The sequence below is a fragment of the Haemaphysalis longicornis genome, unplaced genomic scaffold (assembly GCF_048455015.1).
Source record: "Haemaphysalis longicornis isolate Haplotype H1 unplaced genomic scaffold, Haemaphysalis longicornis Haplotype H1 scaffold_2, whole genome shotgun sequence".
NCBI classification, from domain to species: Eukaryota; Metazoa; Arthropoda; class Arachnida; order Ixodida; family Ixodidae; genus Haemaphysalis; species Haemaphysalis longicornis.
Window position 1 is genome coordinate 116,537,421 of NW_027526295.1, and position 21,282 is coordinate 116,558,702.

At 46.9% G+C, this 21,282-nt stretch overlaps 1 protein-coding gene and 1 non-coding gene across 2 annotated transcripts in view; one reads left to right on the top strand and one right to left on the bottom strand.

Moving 5' to 3' along the window:
- LOC144167317 (xaa-Arg dipeptidase-like) overlaps positions 1-6,226 on the top strand; it is a 33,670-nt gene extending 27,444 nt beyond the window's left edge. The window contains exons 6-7 of the mRNA XM_077696614.1: positions 724-969; positions 5,785-6,226. Of these exons, the coding sequence (XP_077552740.1) occupies positions 724-969; positions 5,785-6,098 (560 nt within the window). The 3' untranslated portion in view covers positions 6,099-6,226. The remainder of the gene's footprint in view (positions 1-723; positions 970-5,784) is intronic.
- A 6,053-nt stretch (positions 6,227-12,279) lies between these two features.
- On the bottom strand, positions 12,280-12,353 carry Trnat-agu (transfer RNA threonine (anticodon AGU)). The gene has a single exon. It is a non-coding gene; the product is annotated as a tRNA-Thr (tRNA).
- Positions 12,354-21,282: the final 8,929 nt, after the last annotated feature.

The window sequence follows — 21,282 nt, forward strand, 5'->3', positions numbered from 1 at the left end:
TGGGCCTGCACAGTATTTGGCGGTCGCGCATGGCATGGCTAAACTGTGATGTAGACGCGCGGCCGACGCGACAATATTTCCGCGAAACTGTTTCCAAGTTCATTGAAATTCAGAGAGCGAAGTTTTCGGTTCCTGAGTGGTTGCCAAGGGTGGAACCCCTCGCCATGCTTAGGGAATTTTAAATGACAACGCCAGTCCATCATGGCATGGCGGCCTTTTTGTAGATTGTGTGTTTTCTGTAGTACCTTTATGTTGTGTTGCACTGTCGAATACCGGCAATAAAGAAAAAAAAGTGTTGGCAGTGCTACGTCGCCAGACAGAGTGGCGAGTTCTCACGCGCAGCCCGGGCGCTTGGCCACTGAGCTCATAAGTGGACCTTAGAGCTGGTGATGAAGGAATGAACGGAATGATCGCAGAATTTTAGAATCTTTGCCATTTGATCTTGATCTCAGACATAAACATTTCTTTGTTCTCCTATTTCAATCCTTAATCTTGCAGGGAAATTACAATTGATTGTAAGACGAATACTGCGTTTGGCCGATTAATAGAGCCGTTGCAGTTCCAGCTGTCCTGCCGTTGCGTTGATGTGCACTTCCTCAGGTGATGTTGTAAGGTCCCGCTTGTTAAATCATGAAATATTCGATGTGTCTTAAAAATAAAACGAACGAACAAAGCAATAGTACTAACAAAAGGTACATAATGAGCTGAGGACTCTTTGTGCAGGTATTGTAATTACATCCGAGGCGAAAAGTGCAACAGAAGTTCTACGAAGCCGTTTGGTGTTCAACGTTCGTGCACCAAGTACGGAACAGCTGGTGCGCTTGCGGCGGGACTTCGAGGCGTGCATGAAAGCGGCGGCCACGGCGTCGGGTTGCAAGGTCACCGTCAGTGAAGTGGTCGCTCTTTGCAAGAGCATGAAGTTCAATGAACCTCTGCTAAAGCTCTTCTGTCGCCATGCAAATGAGTACGGTAAGTTTAACGGTGCAGCACCGCTTATTTGAACCGCTGCTCTGAAAGTTGGAATAGTAGCGATGCCCCTTTTGGTTCAACGTTTTAGTCTGGCACAACAGCTGCGACTGGAAGAGTGCAAACAGAATGCGTCCAGCGCGAGATGAAGTAGGATTTGCACTGTGGATTGCTAGCTCAATACATTCCAGAGAACAGTATTAGTGCAATGCAGGTGCTCACAATATTTGCAATTTCATGCGGGTCATTTGCTCAGACAACAAGAATTGCAGCCTCAACCCGGGTGGGGTGTGCTGCAATCATCATGATTTTCATATTAATACGCTTAGAACATTCAATAGAGTAGCGGAGTGTTGTTAAGCCTATTGAAAAAACATCTAGAATTGGCTCCAATCCACGTTGTGAAGGTGACTGGAAAGTAAAGCTTTAAACGACACCCACAGCAATACCCCATGCGACGTCACTTGAATTCACTCACGTGGCTCTACAAACAGTGAAACCAGAGATTCTGCCAGCTGTTACCAGGAATTCGCGGGGGCGGCTTCCCGAACGCCTTAGCGTCGGCCACGGCCGGGCTAGGTCGGCGGACGCCGCCGCTGTAGCACGGCAGTGCGTCGGCACAAAGAAAACGGAGAGGAGCGTATTTTGTAGGCTGAGACAGCGGAACCTAGCCACCCTAATATGCTAGCTCAAGGCTACACCACCGCGCGACACAAGCGCAGACACCGAAAAGAATCGCCATGTAAGCTCAGTGATTCCAATTTATACTGATAAAAATTGTTTAATAAGTTTGAAAATTGCGAGAAAGGTGAGGGAACTTTTATAATCGCTATTTATGGGAACTAGTGGCTCCTTTCGACTGTTGTAATACCTCTTAAAACGCAACCTTATTGGTATTCACCAATTTAGAAAACGGAGTCCCATTCGTGGATAGCGGTGTGCAAAAGGTAGAATTTCTTTTGCGCCAAGATGTCTGTATGTGGTCTCTACATTTTGTTTTCCCGCCCTGCTAACGAATCCTTAACGTATCTTTGCCGTACGACCACTTAATTCCATCGGGTCAGGATTTGCCAGGAGGAGGAGTTGAACAAGTTGATCAAGCCGTGCGAAGGAAGCGCGCAGTGGACGCGAAGCTGTGCCAAAAGAGGCCAAAAACAACCGTCACTAAAGGAGACGGGAAAGCCATACCACCGGCGTGCCCGGCGGCGGGCAGGCACCTCCGCGCGGGGAACGCTGATTAAATTCACCGCGCCATCTACAGTGTTCTCCGTGAGATAAACCATCCACCCTCTCCCCTGCCGCCGGGTTCGCCGCATTGGGAGCTGATTTTCCCGCACTCCGCGAAAGAACCGTTGGCTGGTAGAGGTGGACAGCTTTGCATTAAAATGAAGGAAGCTCACATTAACGCGTAACATTTGAAGGTAGCGAACCTGTGTGCAACCTTCAGGACATCACGACAGTTTAAGTCCCAGATTGCAGCCAATCTGCATCTTCTTCGCTGCCGCAACTATATTTATTCCAGGATTGTTGCTATAAGTGTGAGCTTCCTTCATTTTTGTGAAGGTAATAATCATTGGCCATCACTTTTAGAGGCGTACGCTATGACGTGTCTTTCTCGTTCCGAGCAAGTTTTTCTAGGATTACGGCCAACGGTGAAGTTTTGGTTTGGCCAATCTAAGCCAATCTCTTACGTGGGTATGCTTTACTAGCATACGAGCGTCCATGACGCAGGGCGGCCGCCGCGGGGCAGAGAACCCACGTGATCTTGGAATTTTCTTGGTTTTTTTAACTGCTAGGTGGTCGCCAAAATATTGGCTATTTTCCCTAAGTGGGTATGCTTGGCTTGACAAACGTGTGCATGGCACGCTAGGAGGTTGTCCTGAGGCACATAAACGCGAGCGCTAGGCATCTTGTTGGTTTTGCTAACTGCCGGGTGGTCGCCGCGAGGCCCGCAATCGCGCGCGTGCGCTCGGCAATTTCTTGACATTTTTGACTGAGGATACAAAAATTGCGAATGCTAAAGAGCTTCACTCTTAGAAAATGCTTTTAATTGGTATGTGCATGAGTGTCATTCTTGCAGAGCAAATGGTGACGCTTGTGAAGTGTATACGAGGTGGGTGTCGTTAAGGGTTCGTGATTTGCAGAAATTTGGCGGTGCTATTACGGCGTAATGGAGTGGTAGAAGTTAGCTGTTCACAACCAAGGTGCGGCACACGTCGAACCGGTGACGAGCACCAGAGGGAAAACGTTGCTATGCGACTAGGATATTCACTTGATTCCTCCCAACCTAGTACAAATAAGAAGGAGCCAGCAGTGACCCCACGTGCAAAGAGGAGAGAAATAGGAATTGGGGAATCCTAGCATGGTAGGCTGCCCAGTCAGTGACGCGGGTGGTTTCTCTGTAACCAGTGCTAACCTGATGTTGAATGAAGGCAAATGCAAACCGATGGCATTTTTTTAATTCTTTTGTAAGTAGGTATACAATTTGCGCCGTTGATACGTAGACACGAAGCGACAGAAGAATTAAGAGTGACAAAGCATATATGAGGAGGGGGTCAACATGCCGAGCTCCGAGCCGGTGGTAGAATTGGTTGCGATGGCGCTGTGCTTGAAAGGCTGCTTGTGCCAACATGTCAAGGTAGCATATCTGCTTGCACAAACATGTCAAAGTAGCATGTCTTCGCACGCAGCTTCCGTAATTTTATATAAAGATTCGGAAAATTGTTTCTTGGGTCAGACTCCAGTTGGAAAATTCGGCAGTTTGGAAACAGAAATTTACGTGGAGCTATTCTCTTGCAGTGGCTTCGTCTGACACTGGGATGCTATTTATTACGGCAGTCCGAACATGAACCTCGCCCTTATGTGAAATTGCCGTATCTTGACCTATATTTGGGCCGTAAAGAAAATTTGAAAAATTAACCGATAGTTCCAATTCAATGCTGCGCGCGCAGTGACCACATTGCAAAAAACACACATAACCGCAGTCTACATTTATCGTTGCGTGCGCAACTGCATAGCAATTAATAATTTCCGTCACATCTCCCATTTAGAGCGAAATCGCTATTTTCTACCAGACAGCGTTCCTTATTTTTTGTAGAACGCCTCTCCTGAGCTTGTGAAAAATGATGAACTATTGGGATACGCTAAGCACGAATTACTGGGCAACAGCTAAGCTTCTTGCACAAAACTATGCATTTTCTTGCAATAAGTTAAGCATTACAAATGCAGTTGTTTGACAGGTCACTAATTAAATACTTGGTAGTCGCGATGTCTTTGAGCGTGGGCACGTGCCACATGTGCGTGTATATCTGGGCATGCGTCTAAGAGCAGACGACCCCGCGGTTACCGGTCGCACAGCCTATTCTGGGGACCAGACCACAGAATAATGTTGTGTTTTCAGCTACTGCTAAAACGCCTCCGCTCTTCGGCTTTCGTGGCGCAGTGGTAGAGTCTTGGGGTTTGGAGTTCACACTTTGGGTTCAAATCCCTGTAGTTCTCAAGTTTTCACCCAAGTGTATTTTCGCTGCTGCCTCGTCCTCTTAAGTTAATTCTATGCAGTATTTATGTAGGAAGGTGTTTATTGGCATGTTTTAGGTCGCGTTATGGAAATAAGCATCCACTATACCGCTGTAAGGTGCCCAGAATAAACCTGTACATCACCCTGTGGTATGGCTCCCAGAATAATGCTGCACATTATCCTTTGGCCATGAGCATCGTCGCCTTCAGCCTATTTAAGCGCACTTGTCCACAGAATAAGTACTGCCTTCAATGATATCGGATAGGTTGTTTTCTGAATCTCCCATGGGGATGTGCCGTGTGAAGTCATGGGCGTGGGGCGACGGATCTATTCAGACATGTCAGATGGCAATTCCAATTCAATTCCAGTATCTTACGGTGAAAGTTGTATCTGTAATTAAACGTAAAGAGAGACCACCTTCGCAGGCGTCAACACAACTAGTACCAAGCTATCCATCGCTGAAAAGACAAAGCAAGTAAAAATACGCTTGTGTTGTATTTGAAACCGGGTGTCGAGAGCAGGACCAAAGTGCACTAACACTGCGCTCACTCGGATGGAGGGAAGAATAATTGAGCTGGTGCTTGCCGCGTGAGAAGTGAGCGTGACGGCACGGGAGTAGAACAGCTGCAGGCGGAGGGCTCTGACTGCGCGGAGCTGCAGCGTGAATTGCGATCAGTCTGTGTGTCGGAGTAATACCCGTTAAAAGACGCGGAAACCAAAATGGCGGATCCCATGCATCGCTGGGAATCGACGCAATGGTAAGCTGTTATTCTGGCATACCTGGGTTGAAATTAACGTGCGTTTGGCATTTTAATATTGATAGTGTGCTTGGCGCGGTTGCTGATTATTCAGAACGGGGAGCAGTGGAAAGTGCGTTGAGAAGTACCACACGAATAAAGAACTGTTCAAAGTCTCTGTCTTCCTGCCGAAGACGAAACCAGGTGCAAGCGCAGAGCACGTGATAGATGCACGAAGCGGCCAACCCGGGTTCCGGGTTGGCCGTGTGGGTACTGAACAGGGCTGCTGCCCTGGCGAGATATGTTGTAATCCTGAAGGAAACCAATTTATTTTTTTAGAGCGGCGGCCACTTGGTACCTTTTATGATGACACTGACGACTGTAACTACGGTCCCTTTTCGCTCAGCGAGTGGCGAAGATTATTGTACGGTTCTTTGCATTATGTTTTCTAAAGCTGTGGTCTCTCCGGCTGCTGATTTTAGTCGACTGTAGTTTGTTCTTGCTCATTATTCGAGTGAAGCGAAATGTAAGCGACTGAATTTTTACATCTCATCTCCCTTCTAGGATTTTCGTTTTCGGATGCGGAGGACGCGATTCCACGGACCACAGGCGGAACTTCGGATGCCGCCAACGTGTCGCACGAAGTTCCTACAATCCACCCGCTCTACCGCATTGACTCGGCCTTGGTGAACCACACGGCGGAGTTCTGCCGCGCTGCTGGCACAAAAGATTCCCAAGACAAAGCCCTAGACATTGGCAAAGCGCTCGCGCTCTGTACCTACGACCTGTTCTGCGACAAAAGCCTCGTAGGCTGCGTGTGGGAAGCCTTCCGTTGCCCCACAAAGTACCATAAAAAGATTCCCGACTCCAAAGAATGAGACAGAATTATTTGTAAGACCTCTGAAAAAAATAAACTTTTTAAACAATATCAGCCAAACTTGTTTAAACATTATTACGCAGGGTAGATCCTGGCCGTAGTGCGCGGTTTTCAAATGAAGGCGAAAATTAAAATTAAAAGCCCCTTTCTTAAGACCAGTGTTGTACACGTTCCTATAAAATAGGAACGAAAGCTCGTTCCTCGTTCCTTCCCAATTTTGAAACGAGTTCCCGTTACAAGTTCCTTTATTGCGAAAGGAACGCGTTCCAGTTCCACATCGAAAATTGGAACGTGTCGTTACATTAACGTTACAATTAGGTTTTTAAATTAAAATATAGTGTCGGATAATCCTGGGGCGAAATTAGGTGAGAAATTTAAAACTCACATTGAACTACGTATATTATACGAATATTAACACCGCCGTCAGCAGATTATCTGGAGATAAAAATAATCAAAAGAAAATCTCCTAGGCGAATTTTTTCAGGGAGTACCGGACAAACTCCAGACGGCTCTAGGACATTTCGGTGCAGGATGTTTCGGTGCGGAAATTTCGGCGTACGGACATATCGGTGTACGGGCGTTTCGGTGCATGGACATTTCGGTGTACGGATATTTCGGTGCGCAAACTTTTCGGCGACCAAATTATCAGGTGCTTGCCTGTTTGCGACAGCCGTTATATTTTTATTTCCGTTTAACGCGGGTTACGGACAACAATCTAGAGCAGTGAATTTATTTTTTGATTTTTTTTAGAAATTCTACATTTATATATTTTTGTTTAATACCTATTCCTGGGGACACCTGTTATGCAGCCGAATCAGTTCTATAGCACACGTTTTTTTTTTTTTCATTTACGACAGGTTGTTAATGTATACTCGCTCTTTTTTAGCTAAGACAATTAACCGGGGTTTACGATGGTCCGACGCCTTTTTTGTATTTTTTTTTAATTACACAACGTCCAATTACATAAATTACATGCACACTCTCAATATCCAAAACGTAACAAACATTAGCTAGCCCCCCAGAATGCAGAAAACCTAATGAAGGGTATTACCAGAGTCCTTCAATGCTTTACAATGCAATGTAATCCTTCAATGCAATGTAAAGCATTGAAGGACTCTGGTATTACGTAGGCTGGGCTGCCTTGCTAAAATGAATCTGCGAACACTGGTCTAGGATATTGTCGTGGAGGAAGAACGGGCCTTTTTGAAAACAGCCGCAGCTTCTATGTCCTAAATTTTAATCGCGTACGGGTTGTGCATACAAATTGCACCCATCCTGTTTCGGGAAAACCAATCTTCGTTTTATGTTTACATGCCTACATTCACCACATTTTAATTCTTTGTCCTACGCCCCCCCCCCACCCCCCCCCCTCCCCGCCTGCACGCTCGAATATCGACCACATTCTTTTTCAGTCATATTATTTTCGGTTTCCCCTGAAAATACTACAGACGTGGCGGAGTTCACGGTCTCCGAAAGCAGAGATACAGGAAAAAGCTTTGCATTTACCAGGAGCTCACGAAACCTCTATAATGTGGAACAAAAGGCGACCCAAAAAGCCGCTGAGAACACAATGGCCACTATCGTTTGCTGGCTACGCCCTTCCGCGCGTCGCGGTCATACCGATGGCGCCCACCCCCCCCTCCAGGAATCGCTCTTTCTTCGTCTTCAGTCTCCCCAGGGAATTAACTCTTCAAGTCGCGCATATCATGGACACCCCAGGCATACATTGCTTTCTCCCATTATAAGGAGCAAAAAAAAATTGGATAGGCTAGTGTGACGAGAGCGGCAACAGTCGTCTTCAAGTTTTCAAAGTCCAGTTGACGCAATGGTGAACCACAAGTGACACCCCTCTCTCTCTACCAGGGGGCTGGTAGCCGGCGGGGCTCAGCCTTCCCCTCCCCTAAGTAACGCCACCGTAAGTGCGATCGTTGGTTTGTTAGTTTTAAGTAGAACCGACACCGAATGCAACGAATACGAGATTGACTGAGAAAATAATTAAAACGGAATGCACACGCGCTTAATCTACCTTGTTTTTCTGTTGTTTTTTTTTTCGCGGATATTTTGCTTGGGGGGGGGGGCGGGAGGATGGATTAAAAGCAGCAGCGTCTTGCACCGTTGGGTGAAGTGAAAGCAAAGCGCTTTGGTAACACTTAAACTAGTAGGGTTGTTCACATTAATGTTAAAATAAAAATAAAAGGTTGAACGGATGCAAATTAACAACTTAAGTTTTACCATCTACTACAGAAATTGGGTTTTACGTGGCAATTCTCCGCCAGGGTTTAGCGTTCGTTAACACGCAGGGCGGCGCAAGCACAAGTCTCGAACGCAAAATCATATCAAGTCACGAAATTACAATATTAAAGCTAAAATGTTCAAAGAATGCCTGGGACATCCCGTGACTCAAGATGTGGGGGCCAAGACGTCGTGCACCAAAATGTCCGTGCAAAGAAATGTCCGCACCGGAACGTCCTGCACCTAAATGTCCGACACCGAAATCTCCGGATCCCGTATTAGACAATCTTTCCCCGCCAGGAAACAATTCTATCGGCCAGACGCGCATCCTGGCCTCCCTAGACAAACGATGAAAGGTGAAATGCATTCTCGCGGCTACGCTATTCACCCGTCGAACGCCGCGTAAGTTCAACCACCATGAAAGCAAGCACAAGCTGCGGCCTGCTGCGTGGTTATTCTTCTGCCTTTGACCTTCGAGGAAGCACTTACGGCTGCAGGGCGGGCAAGTTGGCCAGCTTATAGGAAGAGGAACGCAGTAGCGACTTGTGGATTTTCGTTCTCGAGCCTTGGCATCAAAAACAGCCAAATTCTAGCGATGTAACGGCAGGAACGCCGTTCCTGCCGTTCCTTCAAAAACTTAACGAGTTACCGTTACAGTTCCACCGACCCTTAATGGAACGGTGGCGTTCCTCCGTTCCTCAAAAAAGGAACTAGTTCCAGGAACGCCGTTCCTTGTAACGCCGTTCCGTACAACACTGCTTAAGACAAAGGTGTCAAAACGCGAAGCTTTTCCCCGTGCTACCCGAGTCAACGCTATAGTCGTACATCCACTCCCCCAACTTCGAGATCCATGCTGCTAAACTCAAGAGCCAAAGTACGACCTTGCTGAGAGAGTGTATTTCATCATCGCTAAGCGTGGGTACTGCCAAACATATTTTGGTATTACGAGAGGTCGGTTAGGTGTGCAGAGACAGCCCACTGCTATGTGGTGTGTGATTGATGTATCCTTTGTCATATTCATTGTGTAAACTTGGCTTCCGTGCAGTGTGTATAGAGTCGGCTTCCCTGCAGTGCGCTTTACTTGGACGTCAACGCATTCAGTGAGAGATACAAGGCTTCTGTTTAAAACGCCCGTGTGAGCACGAGGTCGCGGGTTCGATTCCCGGCCGCGGCGGCCGCTTTTCTGATGGAGGCGAAAAGCAAAAACGCCCGTGTGTACGAGATTTCGGCGCACGATAAAGATCCCCAGGTGGTCAAAATTAATCCGGAGCCCTCCACTACGGCGCGCCTCATCGCCTGCGTTGCGTCGGCGCGTTAAACCCCACAATCAATCAATAAAACGCCCGTGTGTCGAGATTTAGGTGAGGTGCTCAGAATTAATCTGGAGCCCTCCACGGCGGCGAGCCTCACAGCCCAGGCACAGCTTCGGCTGGTTAAACCACGCAAATTTGAATCCAAGTGTCTACTTCATTCTGCAGAAATTTTAGGGGCGAAGCTATTTAGGGCGTGGGTCTGTCCATCCTGGACGTATGTATGTAGCCACCTCTAGTTTAGTTCTTGGATTGTTTACTAGATGGCGTGGCTACCTCTAGTTTAGTTCTTGGATTGTTTACTAGATGGCGGTACTTGTATATGATGAAAAGATGCGCTTGGATTGTTTACTAGATGGCGTGGCTACCTCTAGTTTAGATCTTGGATTGTTTACTAGATGGCGGGGAGCGTTGTAATAAAATCCGTTCGCTGTTGGCGCGCGCTCGGAGTCGCCCGATGGATAAGGCTGCAGATGTGCGAGCCCGCGAGGCAGAAGCGCTCCGTGAAGCTGCGCGACGCCGCCGCCAAGATCCTGCCGTACGAGAGCGGGAGGCCGAAGCGTGTCGTCTGGCTGCGCGACGACGCCGCCAAGATCCCAGCGTTCGAGAACGAGAGGCCCAAGCGTCACAGCAACGGCGCGAGGACCCTGCCGTACGCGAAGCGGCACGGCTGCGGCGCGAAGAGGATCTCCAAAACGTCAGAGAACGGGAAGCGGCGAGAAAGCGCGCGTATCGGCAGGCAGACCCCGATGCAGTGAGAGCTCGTGAGGCGTCTGCAAAACGCATCAGGCGAGCTCAGCCCCAAGGTGCCGACGCGCGGTTTAAGCGAGACTTTCTAGACGTTACGTTCGGACACAGATGTAGTGGGCGAACTTTCACTGAAGAGTCACGGTTTTACCGATTATTTCCCCTCAGGAGCTTCGCCCACTCATCATCATTCACCCCGTGGATATGCTGCGACATTTTTTATGAGATCTTGTGCTAACAATGTCCGTTCGAATAAATAATATCTGTGTTTCACCCTAGCGGCGAATAAGTATATACTCAAGTACACATAGGTTGCTTGCAGTACGAAATTTTGTGACGCTTAGCATGGCCACAATTTTTTGTTGCGGCTGCGACGAAAAGTGTCTTATCTCACGAGTTCTATAAACGCGCTGTACGCGAGCGCAGGCCGTTTAATGTCACTCTTCTACACACTGAACTCTGTGATGTTGCAACATCACCAGTCCCACTAGAGTTGTCGCTTTTTAGGGGAGTTTAATATTGTAAATACAACATCTGTGCGATATGCAACACTACATAGTTTCGTAAAGCTAAAAAAATCATGCACCTTTCCGTCAAACAACGACGACGGTTGAATGCGAAGCTTTCTCGCGATAGATTCTTTGGTTATCTTCAAAGTTTTCGAAACCGCTTCGACCATCTCGAAATGAAACCATCGAAACCACACCGGCTTCATAACGCGAGGGACCCAGAAAGCTTTAATTCTGGCCACGGCAACCGTCTTTTAAATTCAGAGCATTTTAGGCGCTCGCATTGTCGTCGTAGCTCTCTCGCTGGGCCCAAGTAGAGCAGCAGGGCGTCCCGTGGTGACGCTGTCGTTCGCGGAGTACGCCAGAGGCTTCGAAAGCCAAGCGGTGTACATAGTGATAAGCGTTCGAAACACGTGAACCGCTGGTGCTTGTCCTACATCTCCCCGGTGTTTAGCGAAAGGAAACTATGTGAACAATTACGGCAAAATATACGTAATTAATCTGAAGCACCCGGGTTCATTTAGTTAGGAATGCTCCTTGTGTTTGTTTTTACAATAGCAAGCAAAAAAAAAACGGCAGCTCAAGAAAACAACGGTGCGTTCGAAATGACGCATAAAGGCTCCTGCCCCGCAAGAAAAAAATTAAGGGGTCGAAATGACGCAAAACAGCTCCAGCATACAAAATTCAAACAAGCACAAGAAGAACAGACACCCGCTGGCGTAGTTTAAGTCATGGGTGCGGGAGCACTGTGAATGCATAAATTTGAAATGCACGCGGTTGTAGCAGTGAGTGGATAACGGCGGTACAGCCCAGTTCGGCGAATCACTTCTCTGCTCTTCCGACAGCTTTAACATTGAGTGGAAGAGGTTTAATTGTTTTTCTTTCACTTCGGTGTTCTCGCGCTGCAGACACCATCATTGAGAACACCAAAGCTTCGTTTGAAAAGCAGCGCATTGTTAGAGCACGAAGATACCGTAAAGGAATTTCCCTCTACGTTCGTTTACCAGCGCAGGGAGAAAAAGGAGGTTTCAGCGTTGTTTTCGCTTTACTCAGTTCACCTGTGCTTATATCTGTTAAGCTTGATGTACGTCTACTGCACTAGCAGCACACCGATGGGGGCATATACAACAGCACCGGAAACTCTAGCACTCAATACACGCGGAAACAGTAATCACCTTAAGCCCAGGTCTAGTCCTATTACAAAGGCATTGCTAGCATACAGTACTGCAGACCGCAGTGTCATGCTTACTCAGAATTTTGTACCAATTAAGAAACAAAGTCTCGGCGAAGAAAGTTCCGCCCTTACGAAAATTCAAACCAGTCCGTCAGTTTACTTAGGGCAGTGGGGGCACTAAACCCCCAAAATAAAAATAAAACGAAATTGAGGCACCGGTGAGATTCGAACTCACGATCTCCTGTTTACTAGACAGGCGCTTTAACCATCTAAGCCACGGCGCCGACGAATGCGCAGGATCAGTGAATTCCACAGGTGAACGCGGCAGCTTCGTCCCAGTTTTGTTACCTGAATCGCTTCCCGCATACCTGCGTGACCTTCACGGTCTCAGACGCTGGTCACGTAGGGGCTTACCTGCGTTGCGGAGCGGCAACCGCGCTTGGTACGTGCACGCGATTTAAAATCGATTAGGCAACATTTAGCATAAGAAACGGATCTAATCGGCTTGCAACGTTGCACTGTATCCTTATTTAATGCTGCTTCAGGCCCACTGCCCGCAGAAAAATTATCTCTTACAACCCCTTCTGGTCTTTGTTTGAACACGTCTAGAATGTTTGTGTGCATAATGGGGGCTTGCTTTTGTAGCATATTGCATTAGAATCCACGTTTGTTTTTATAATAGAAGAAAAACTGTTTACAATCGGGAGTCCTTTTTAGGGGCGGTTATCCCTCGCCCCTATACTTGACGAAATCATTCAATTCGAGAAAAGCAGAACAGTTCACGGTGGTGTGGTTCCTTGTGCAAGGTGTTGATCCGGTGTTGGTGTTTACAGATTGCATCGCAGTGTCAGTTTTAGACGCACTGTCTTCTTTGATATACCGGCAAACAAGGTTGCTTCGAGCCTTATTGCCGATACAGTCGCGTATATTCATTCCAGAGGCCTTCCTTGTGTTGCACGTTTAATAAACATATGCTAAGTTCCTGACTTACTACATATTATTTATTTAGATGTATGATTCAGAATTCAGGCATAAACAAAAAAAAGCGGGGTCAATGCCCCATAAACAAATAGGACGAACACTTTACACTGCGCCATAAACAATGTCCCATTGAGTGATAGAACAGGGAATAAGTCTCATTAAACATGGCATAAAACACATGGTGCGGAAGAGTGTTACAGTCAGGAATTGGGCAGATTGCAGACTTACAAAGTATGCAAATGCTTTCGCTAGACGGTTTTTACTTGTCTACCGGCCACTTCCCTGTTTTATGCGGTCTTTAGACAGAATGGCGAGAGTAATTGCCGATTGTGGTAGTCGTTATCTCTTTGTGGGCTGTACTAATTGTCTTCTGTACCCCAGCTTTTCATTTACGCGCGTTGCGGGTCTTTTTGGTGCTTCTGCAATGACGTTGAAGTTTATTGTAGAAGAATCGGGAAGAATTTACTAGTTGCATGATGGCCTATGTAAACAGTACCTCTGGTTGCGCGAACGATATGTTTTAGCACATGCACTTCCATCTGATATAAAGGCCGAGAAATTGAGTGCACACTTTTTTCAGTTGGGCACTTTGAAGGGAAATGCCTTACGATCGCCTCTTTTAACTAGTTACAGGAGGCGATGGGCTTACGTGCCACATTCTGCGAGGAACCGTCGTTGTTGTGGCTGTAGTTGTAGGGTCAAAAAATGGCCGCCCCTGTACACAGTAAATTAATAAAAAACACAACTTGATCCGATTAAATTACAACATATACACATTAGCAGACACATAGTAGCAGACGGGATTTACCAACACTACTGTATCCGCCAATTTCCAGCCTAGAACTACAGTGGTCGTAATGGGCGTTCTTTTCTTCGTAGCGCAATTGGCCTGGAAACACAAAATTTACGAAATTATAAATTTCGTACGAAAAAGTTGCCGAATTGTGCGCGCCTCCTGACACCTGAACCTGATTGAATGTGAATACATCACGTGCACTCTAGCTGCCCAAAATCCTGATTCCAGAGAAGCTGTGCGACGTGCATGTCTGCTGGCTGACATTATTTGCACAGGAACGCTACGAAAAGATAGCACAAAAGAGGCGCAAACACAGTGTAGCAAAAAAAAAACCCGTCAAAGTAATTTGCGTCCAAATACACCGAAATGAAAGAGACGATGGTATGCGAATACGATTTTGCAGCGATGTTGTTATGAAGTATCGCCAGCATTTCGTCTTAGAACATAAGGACACTTAAAGGGACCCTGCAACACTTGCCATCGACTACTAGGAATGTATTTTGGGGTAAAGTGTAATGTAACAGCAATCTCCTCCCCCAAGAATTATAAAAATCCGTTCACTATCAACGAAACTACGCGCGATGGGAAATCGCGCATAATCGTTCCCTCTCAACTCCACAGCGGACAACGCGGCGAAAGCTGCGCGCTCTCTCCCAGTGTGTTGGGCGGCTCGCGGCGTTCTCTTTAGGTGGCCTTCGATATATCAGAGCCGGGGAGCTTTCTCCTTTTCCCCGCAACGTGGAGGGGACTATTTCCGGTCTGGTGCCACAAAAAAGCAGGCATAGGTGCCTGCTAGCAAGCGCTCGCTCGGGCTGGTGGGCGTTTTGAAGCAATAAACGTTTGTTGTCGAGTGGTCCTGTTGAAAGGAAAGTATTCAGCTCATCACTCAAACTCCGCACGCACTCAAAACACAAAAGAAACGGCAAAACTGTGCCTACAGGTTCAGGCACACAAGAGGTTCGTACACAGCGCTGACGACGGCGGAAGCGGCAGAATTTAGCCGCGAAGTTGACCAGTAACAGCCGATCGGACAGCCATGGCCTCAAGTGACGTCGCTTAGGCCATGCCAGGAGCGCATACTGAGGAGAACTGAAGAGAGCGCGGTTGGTTTTTCCGCGTCTTTCACAGCGATTTTCGCGCTCACCGCTTCACGAGCACGTGTAATATTTGGTTCAGGTATTCCTGGCACGGTAACCTAAACGTCGCGCAGGTTTACTTGCACTGCACAAAGAGTGTTGCAGGGTCCCTTTAAAAGCCCCGAGAAATTTGGAGGCACTTTCAGTCGCAGCATGCGGTTTATCATAAAGTTGCCTTTAGCTTTCGATTGTGCTTTAATGGACGTGTGTCAGATTCACTAATTTTTCCGTGCCTGAAATAAAAAGTCGGGAGTATAGCTCTGTGGTAGAGCATTCGACTGCAGATCAAGTGATCCCCAGTTCAAAGCCGGGTGCCCCCTGCAGACTTTTTTAGGGGGTTGGGGATGTGGGGATGTTGGCGTCTCCTGTCGTCGTCGCCGTCATCGTCGTCGTCATCGTCATCGTCACCGTCGTCTCATGTAGTCACGGTGCTAAAGCACCGGGACACTCATTTACTCCTCGAGCTAGAACGCTTCGTAACGCGCACTAAAAAAATTGTGCCCTTCCACTCTGTGACGAACTATCACCTGCGCGGCACGCCCTGCGCGTAGTGCATGAAACAAAACACCTTTGTTTGTAATTTATGGCTGAGAATACTTCTTAGCCAATTACCAGAATGAAATTTGGAACAGACCCGAGCTTTATCCTAGCGGACAAACCTAGAGCTGTCTCTTTCCCTACCTCGTCGGAGGCATCGTACCATGTGTGTAACACGCCAGCCCTATTCCCTCTACCCCAAATGACAACGGACCGGTCGCACTGGGCTGTTTGACGGCCGCGTTGAGCCTTACACCAACACAACGGAAATGTGATCAGTAAAGGTATGAAACCCATGTCTGCACGGTCCCGCCCTTACCCCCTACCACCGTTCTCTCCCAACTCGTGCACGAATAAACCGGCAAACGGTCATGAGTGGGCGCTTAGAAGTGAAGGATACTGTCGAACATGTCACTCGGAAACCCATTAAGCTAAGCGAGTGATATTGACCCACGTCTTTGTTCCAAGCGGCCAGTCGCTGTTCATCCGGGATGGATTCGCAGCTACACGACCAGCTGGAACTTAAGGCGGCAACGGTGGCGGAAGCGGCTTTCCGTGGTTTTCGCGCCCATTCACGCTTCTGTTCGGGCTGACGCTTCATAAGTTTCGGTTCTTCTTCCTTCAAGCGAGCGACATGCATCCGTCCCATAGAGCTGCGGGAATATGCGGGAACATGGGCAACGAATTTAGCTGAGTGGTTGGCGTCGCCTCGAAGTAGCGTAAGTAAGCGTAGCTCGTGTCTGCTTCCACCTAGTAAACCTTTCACACCATTTCATGCGATATCAAAAAAACATTTTCTCTTTATTTCAAATCACTAATAATCACTGCAAAACCTAACATAAAATGCATTTAAAACGAAACTGCAGCACGTTATCGTGTGTTGCGAAACGTTATCCCAGCATTTGGCTTAGCACATGATTCACCTAAGCTATCCAGCAGGAATGTGACATGGCTACGCCCGGTTGGACAAGCAACGATCTTCCATCAAATATCTTCACTTTCTTAGAGGTAGTGCTACAGACGAAAGGCTGTCGACTGCAACTGCCAACTTACAGAGCTTTAAGAGACAACATAATTTAAAATAATGGTCTCTGGTTTATTAGCCAGAATGTGACTCTCAGAATTCAAAAAGTACTATCAGAGTTTTTTGCTGTAGTTGGAAAAACACTCAATGTGCTTGGAGAGTCTTTGTAAGCTCACTTTGAAGTAGCAAAACGTTTACGTATTCTCGTGCGACGCAATTTTAGTGCGTAACCTTAACGATGGCCGCTTGGTAAACATAACACGCTATATTAGTCTTAAGGCTTTTGTAGGTATTCTCTGTATAACATTTCTGTACATTTTCATTGATAATTCCTATATGTATATTTTCTATTACATTCCTCCGTATTGGAACAAAAGGCTTGTTAGCGGTCATTGTATCAGTTACCTGGCTGTACAAATGAGAAGTTATTTTAACGGGCATTTACTAACATGCCATTTGTACTGGTATTTATAAAAAAGAGCTTACGCGCACCACATTAAAACAAAGTTTTTGTTGGTGCAAAAAAACTGCATTTTAGTTACAGTCAAAGTGATGCACTAGTTACCATATAAAATCTGACCATTCACATTGTACCCTCGCCAGACATCATCGTTACCCTCATCGTCTGGAACGTTCGAGTTCCCGCGGGATAGATGTTATTTGTAGAGCAGCAAGTACATGCAGAACGTCCACATATCTGCCGAGCGATCAACACACCGTAGCATAAAAAAAAGAGTTATTTGTTTTGCTTCGTATTCGCCTCGTCGCTGGTCGCTAGCTATTGACGATTATTCATTGAACGCCCCCCCTCCCCCGGAGAGTGAGAGAGATGGAGAACGCAAGAGTGCGTTTACATGCACTATAGCTCACTGTAATTTTTTTATCGCCTACCAGGCTGTCGTGAAGTGTGCAGATATCCGGCTCAAAGATATCGCGCATCAGTGGGCACCTCTTGTCGAACCAGCTGGCGATGGACTTTTCCAGTTTGGTCTCGCCGGTGTTTTATTCTCGCCATTATTGCATTGAATCTCCAGGTGGTTGATTTGTTCGACATGATTAATCGATGCGCTTACCCGTGCAGACGGCTGTCAAGGTCCGAGCCGGCTTTTTGGTCTGTTTGCAGCGCCACGAGAAAGATGCTTTTTCCCACAAAAGTCGATTACAACTTGAGCACGCTCATGAGCGAGAAACAACACAGTACGCATGCGACAAGCACCGTTTTTGATTCTGGGAAATGTTTACAGAAAGTCTCACAGGAGCGTGAAACATGCAAAACAGGAGCACAGTGCCAGCCGACAATCGATGAGTCGGTAATTTTCCACGTGGTGATAATTTTCTACAAACAATTTCTTCAAAGCGCCGTCAAGAGCATTACGCACGGCGGATCGATCAGATTCGTCAATTTTGATCAGCTGTTGGGCTACTTTCTCGTTACTTGGCGCAACGCTAACATTCTGGGCTCACTTCGAAAGTTACGCAGAGGAACGCTCCCCGCGACGTGCCCTTTGGACAATGGCGCACATCTTTCGAGTAAAATATCCCAACGCTTGCACTATCACCAGGTTACGTTTCATTCTTCCTCTTCAAAATGTTGGTTGGTGGCCGCAAAGCCACAATGGCGATGATGATGCGTGCCGGGGTGGAGAATAGAACTTACACGCCAGAGCAACTAGCGATGGCTACGTAGCTACTGTAGCTGTAAAAATCTACACAAAATAAAAATATCGGTAACAGCGAACAAGAAAATAGAGTAGCAAAATGACATATGCCTATTAGAAGTCACTTCATTTTTAACACAATTTAGTCATTCGTATTGTGGCACTTCAACTGCTTTCTTATTCTTTAGAGTTGTAGTTAAGGCTATAACACCCGCTAGGGCCCGACGACAAAGAGGACGTCACATTCGAGTTCAGAACACCCAGACTGCCGTTTATTCCACCGGCCACCATGAACATAGCTTACGCTGCAGCCGCCGTATGGCAGATAACTGAAAACTCCGTGATGGGGAAAGCCTGATACCGCAGGCGTATACCCTAGGTGACTGTCCTTACAACTTTGTTGCTCTTCCAGTGGTCGTGAAGCAAAATTTGAATGTCGAGCCACAAAATGTTAGCTAAAGTGATGGGTTCGATTGGTATCTGAAGCAGGGTTATGATGCCAGTAATTATGAACTTGTGCAGAACACGCAGGCTTTATGTAGCCGTATTTCTAGGAGATGCCCAGTTGTGCAAATAAAACAACGGATAACACACATTGAAAATAATGTAATCACGCAATTTGCCCCAAATACACCTTCGCCCGATTTGGTATTGTTTGGGGTAAACCCTGAAATTCTTAAGTGGACAATGGTAGGCTTTACACTAATAGGCAAAATAAGTTTGACATATGAATCAAAATGCAACGTAGGCAGGAATTTCTGAAAGAAACATTTTCCCTTTTACAGCGAAAATATTCCGACACTCTCCCAATACATCAATCGTGTGGGGTCAATCCCTTCGTTGACGAAATTTAATTGAATTCTGTTTGCGGTAAAGCCAACCTACTCGAGAATGCTCGGTAGCTGTCAATCTATTTGTCCCTCTTTGTTTTTCAGAGTGTAATTAAAATGAATTCCTATCCTAACCAACTAAGTGAAATTCCAATATAGTGCCGAAATTTGAAAATTGGAAGTCCACACTTGAGGCTGAGCTATTGATGTCACATGCCGCTAAGGGGAATAAGTTCAAAAATTCCTCCAGAAATTTTAGAGGTTTCGTGGGACAAAATGTTGAAAAATAATTTGGGCATTTCTGTGAACAGAGACAATTGGAATTACAGCGTGTTGAACACATTTGATGAAAGTATCAAAACAGGTAATTTGCCCAAACCTTGATTCACCCTATAAGGAGTTGGTAAGAAGAATATCTTGCAAAATACCTTATAGACATTCGCACGGGTGACCTATGTGCGGAAAACTGTTTATATCTTAAAGGGTCTACAATATAATGAAATATGCTTATGAATATGTGGCTTTTGTAAGTTTTTCAGAGGTGTAATAAACGGACATCCAGCCAATCACGGCTCTGCCCGTTCGGGAAAAGGAAAGCCCATGTCGTGACTACAACTCCTCTGTTAAGGGGGAAGAACTGTATTCATATCACATAACAGAGATACGACGCCTGATAGCCACCATCGCTCCCCCATCGTCCTTTTCTACTCCCTTGAAAAACCATGGGAATTTCAAATAGACACACCGAAAGAAATAGAACAGGACGGCCGCAACTAACAACAGATGCTATGTGCAGACTGCTGACGCTGAAGCCACATCGTGATCTATGGATGTAAAAAAACCGGGATGTAACGCTGTTCTGTTGGCAGAGACGGAAAAGGACGTCATTATTTAAAGCTGTTGCGACAGTTGCGGCAACAGTCTGAACCCGGCTTCATTTATTCAAGCGCCAACGCCGCAAAATATAAGAAAAAGTTGGCGCATGCAGCGAATAATACATATGTGACACGCCTGGAAGATATGAACCATCGTCATGCCCTAGAAGGCCTTTAAAAAATATGACTCGCTTTTATAAAATGCCAAGCACGTGCCACTCACACAGTTGAGCGCATTTCTTATCAAACAGGCCTCCACAATCTCACCCGCAATATTACTGCTGCCCGGCAGGATCTTAATCTCATTCAGTCGAGGCATGCACCTGCTTTTTGTGCATTTTCTGCAATGCTCAGTCAAGTTATTTCTGCTATAATTATCTCCTAATATCCGCTCATCCTTCCCTGCACAATCATTCACGCAGAGCAGAGATTGGCCAATATGGGACTTTTCATATGTCAGTAGAATTTCATAAACGACGCCCTTCGCGCATTTCACAAAGGGCTTCGCATGCTTTTTGGCACGACCGCTGCGCCTGGGTTTCTGTTCTGCAGTAATTGAAGACAGCTGGCCCATCTTCACAGGAGCAGAGAACACTGTATGTACTCCGTACGTATTAGCCACTTTCAAAGGGAAGCTTTTTACCTCTACCCCCAAGTGTTTTGTTGCCACCGTTAGTGTCAACAGAAATATCACGCGAGCAAATAAAATAAGTTACTGGCAATGCTAGGAATCGAACCTGGAATGAATAGAAAAACGGTTAGAGAGCCCGCTGTCTTCCCGACTGAGCTACGAGCCCACGCGGAGACACGGGAAATAGATGGTTGATTGATTGATTGTAGGGTTTAACGCGCCGACGCAACGCAGGCGATGAGGCGCGCCGTAGTGGAGGGCTCCGGATTAATTTTGACCACCTGGGGATCTTTAACGTGCGCCGAAATCTCGAACGCACGGGCGTTTTTGCTTTTCGCCTCCATCAGAAAAGCGGCCGCCGCGGCCGGGAATCGAACCCGCGACCTCGTGCTCAGCAGCGCAACGCCTTAGCCACTGAGCCACTGCGGCGGGAGGAAATAGATGGTGCACTCACCCTGCACATCTGCGTGTTTACCCCTACGTTCTCGCTTAATGCCATGTGATAGCGGCACGCGGCCTATCGCGAAGCTGTACGATACGCCCACAGTACGTGTAGCGGTCGCGTGCGCGCCTTGCGCGTACGCTAGGAGTTATACAATAAAAGGTAGCTCACACCAACGCATGCGCGATGAGATGGCAAAAATCGAAAGAAAAGTGGCCAATCCCCCGCGGAATCGGTGTGTGGTGCCACGAGTGCAATACTAGTTGAATGTGATTATGATGAGCCCAGGGGTCTCGAGCAGAG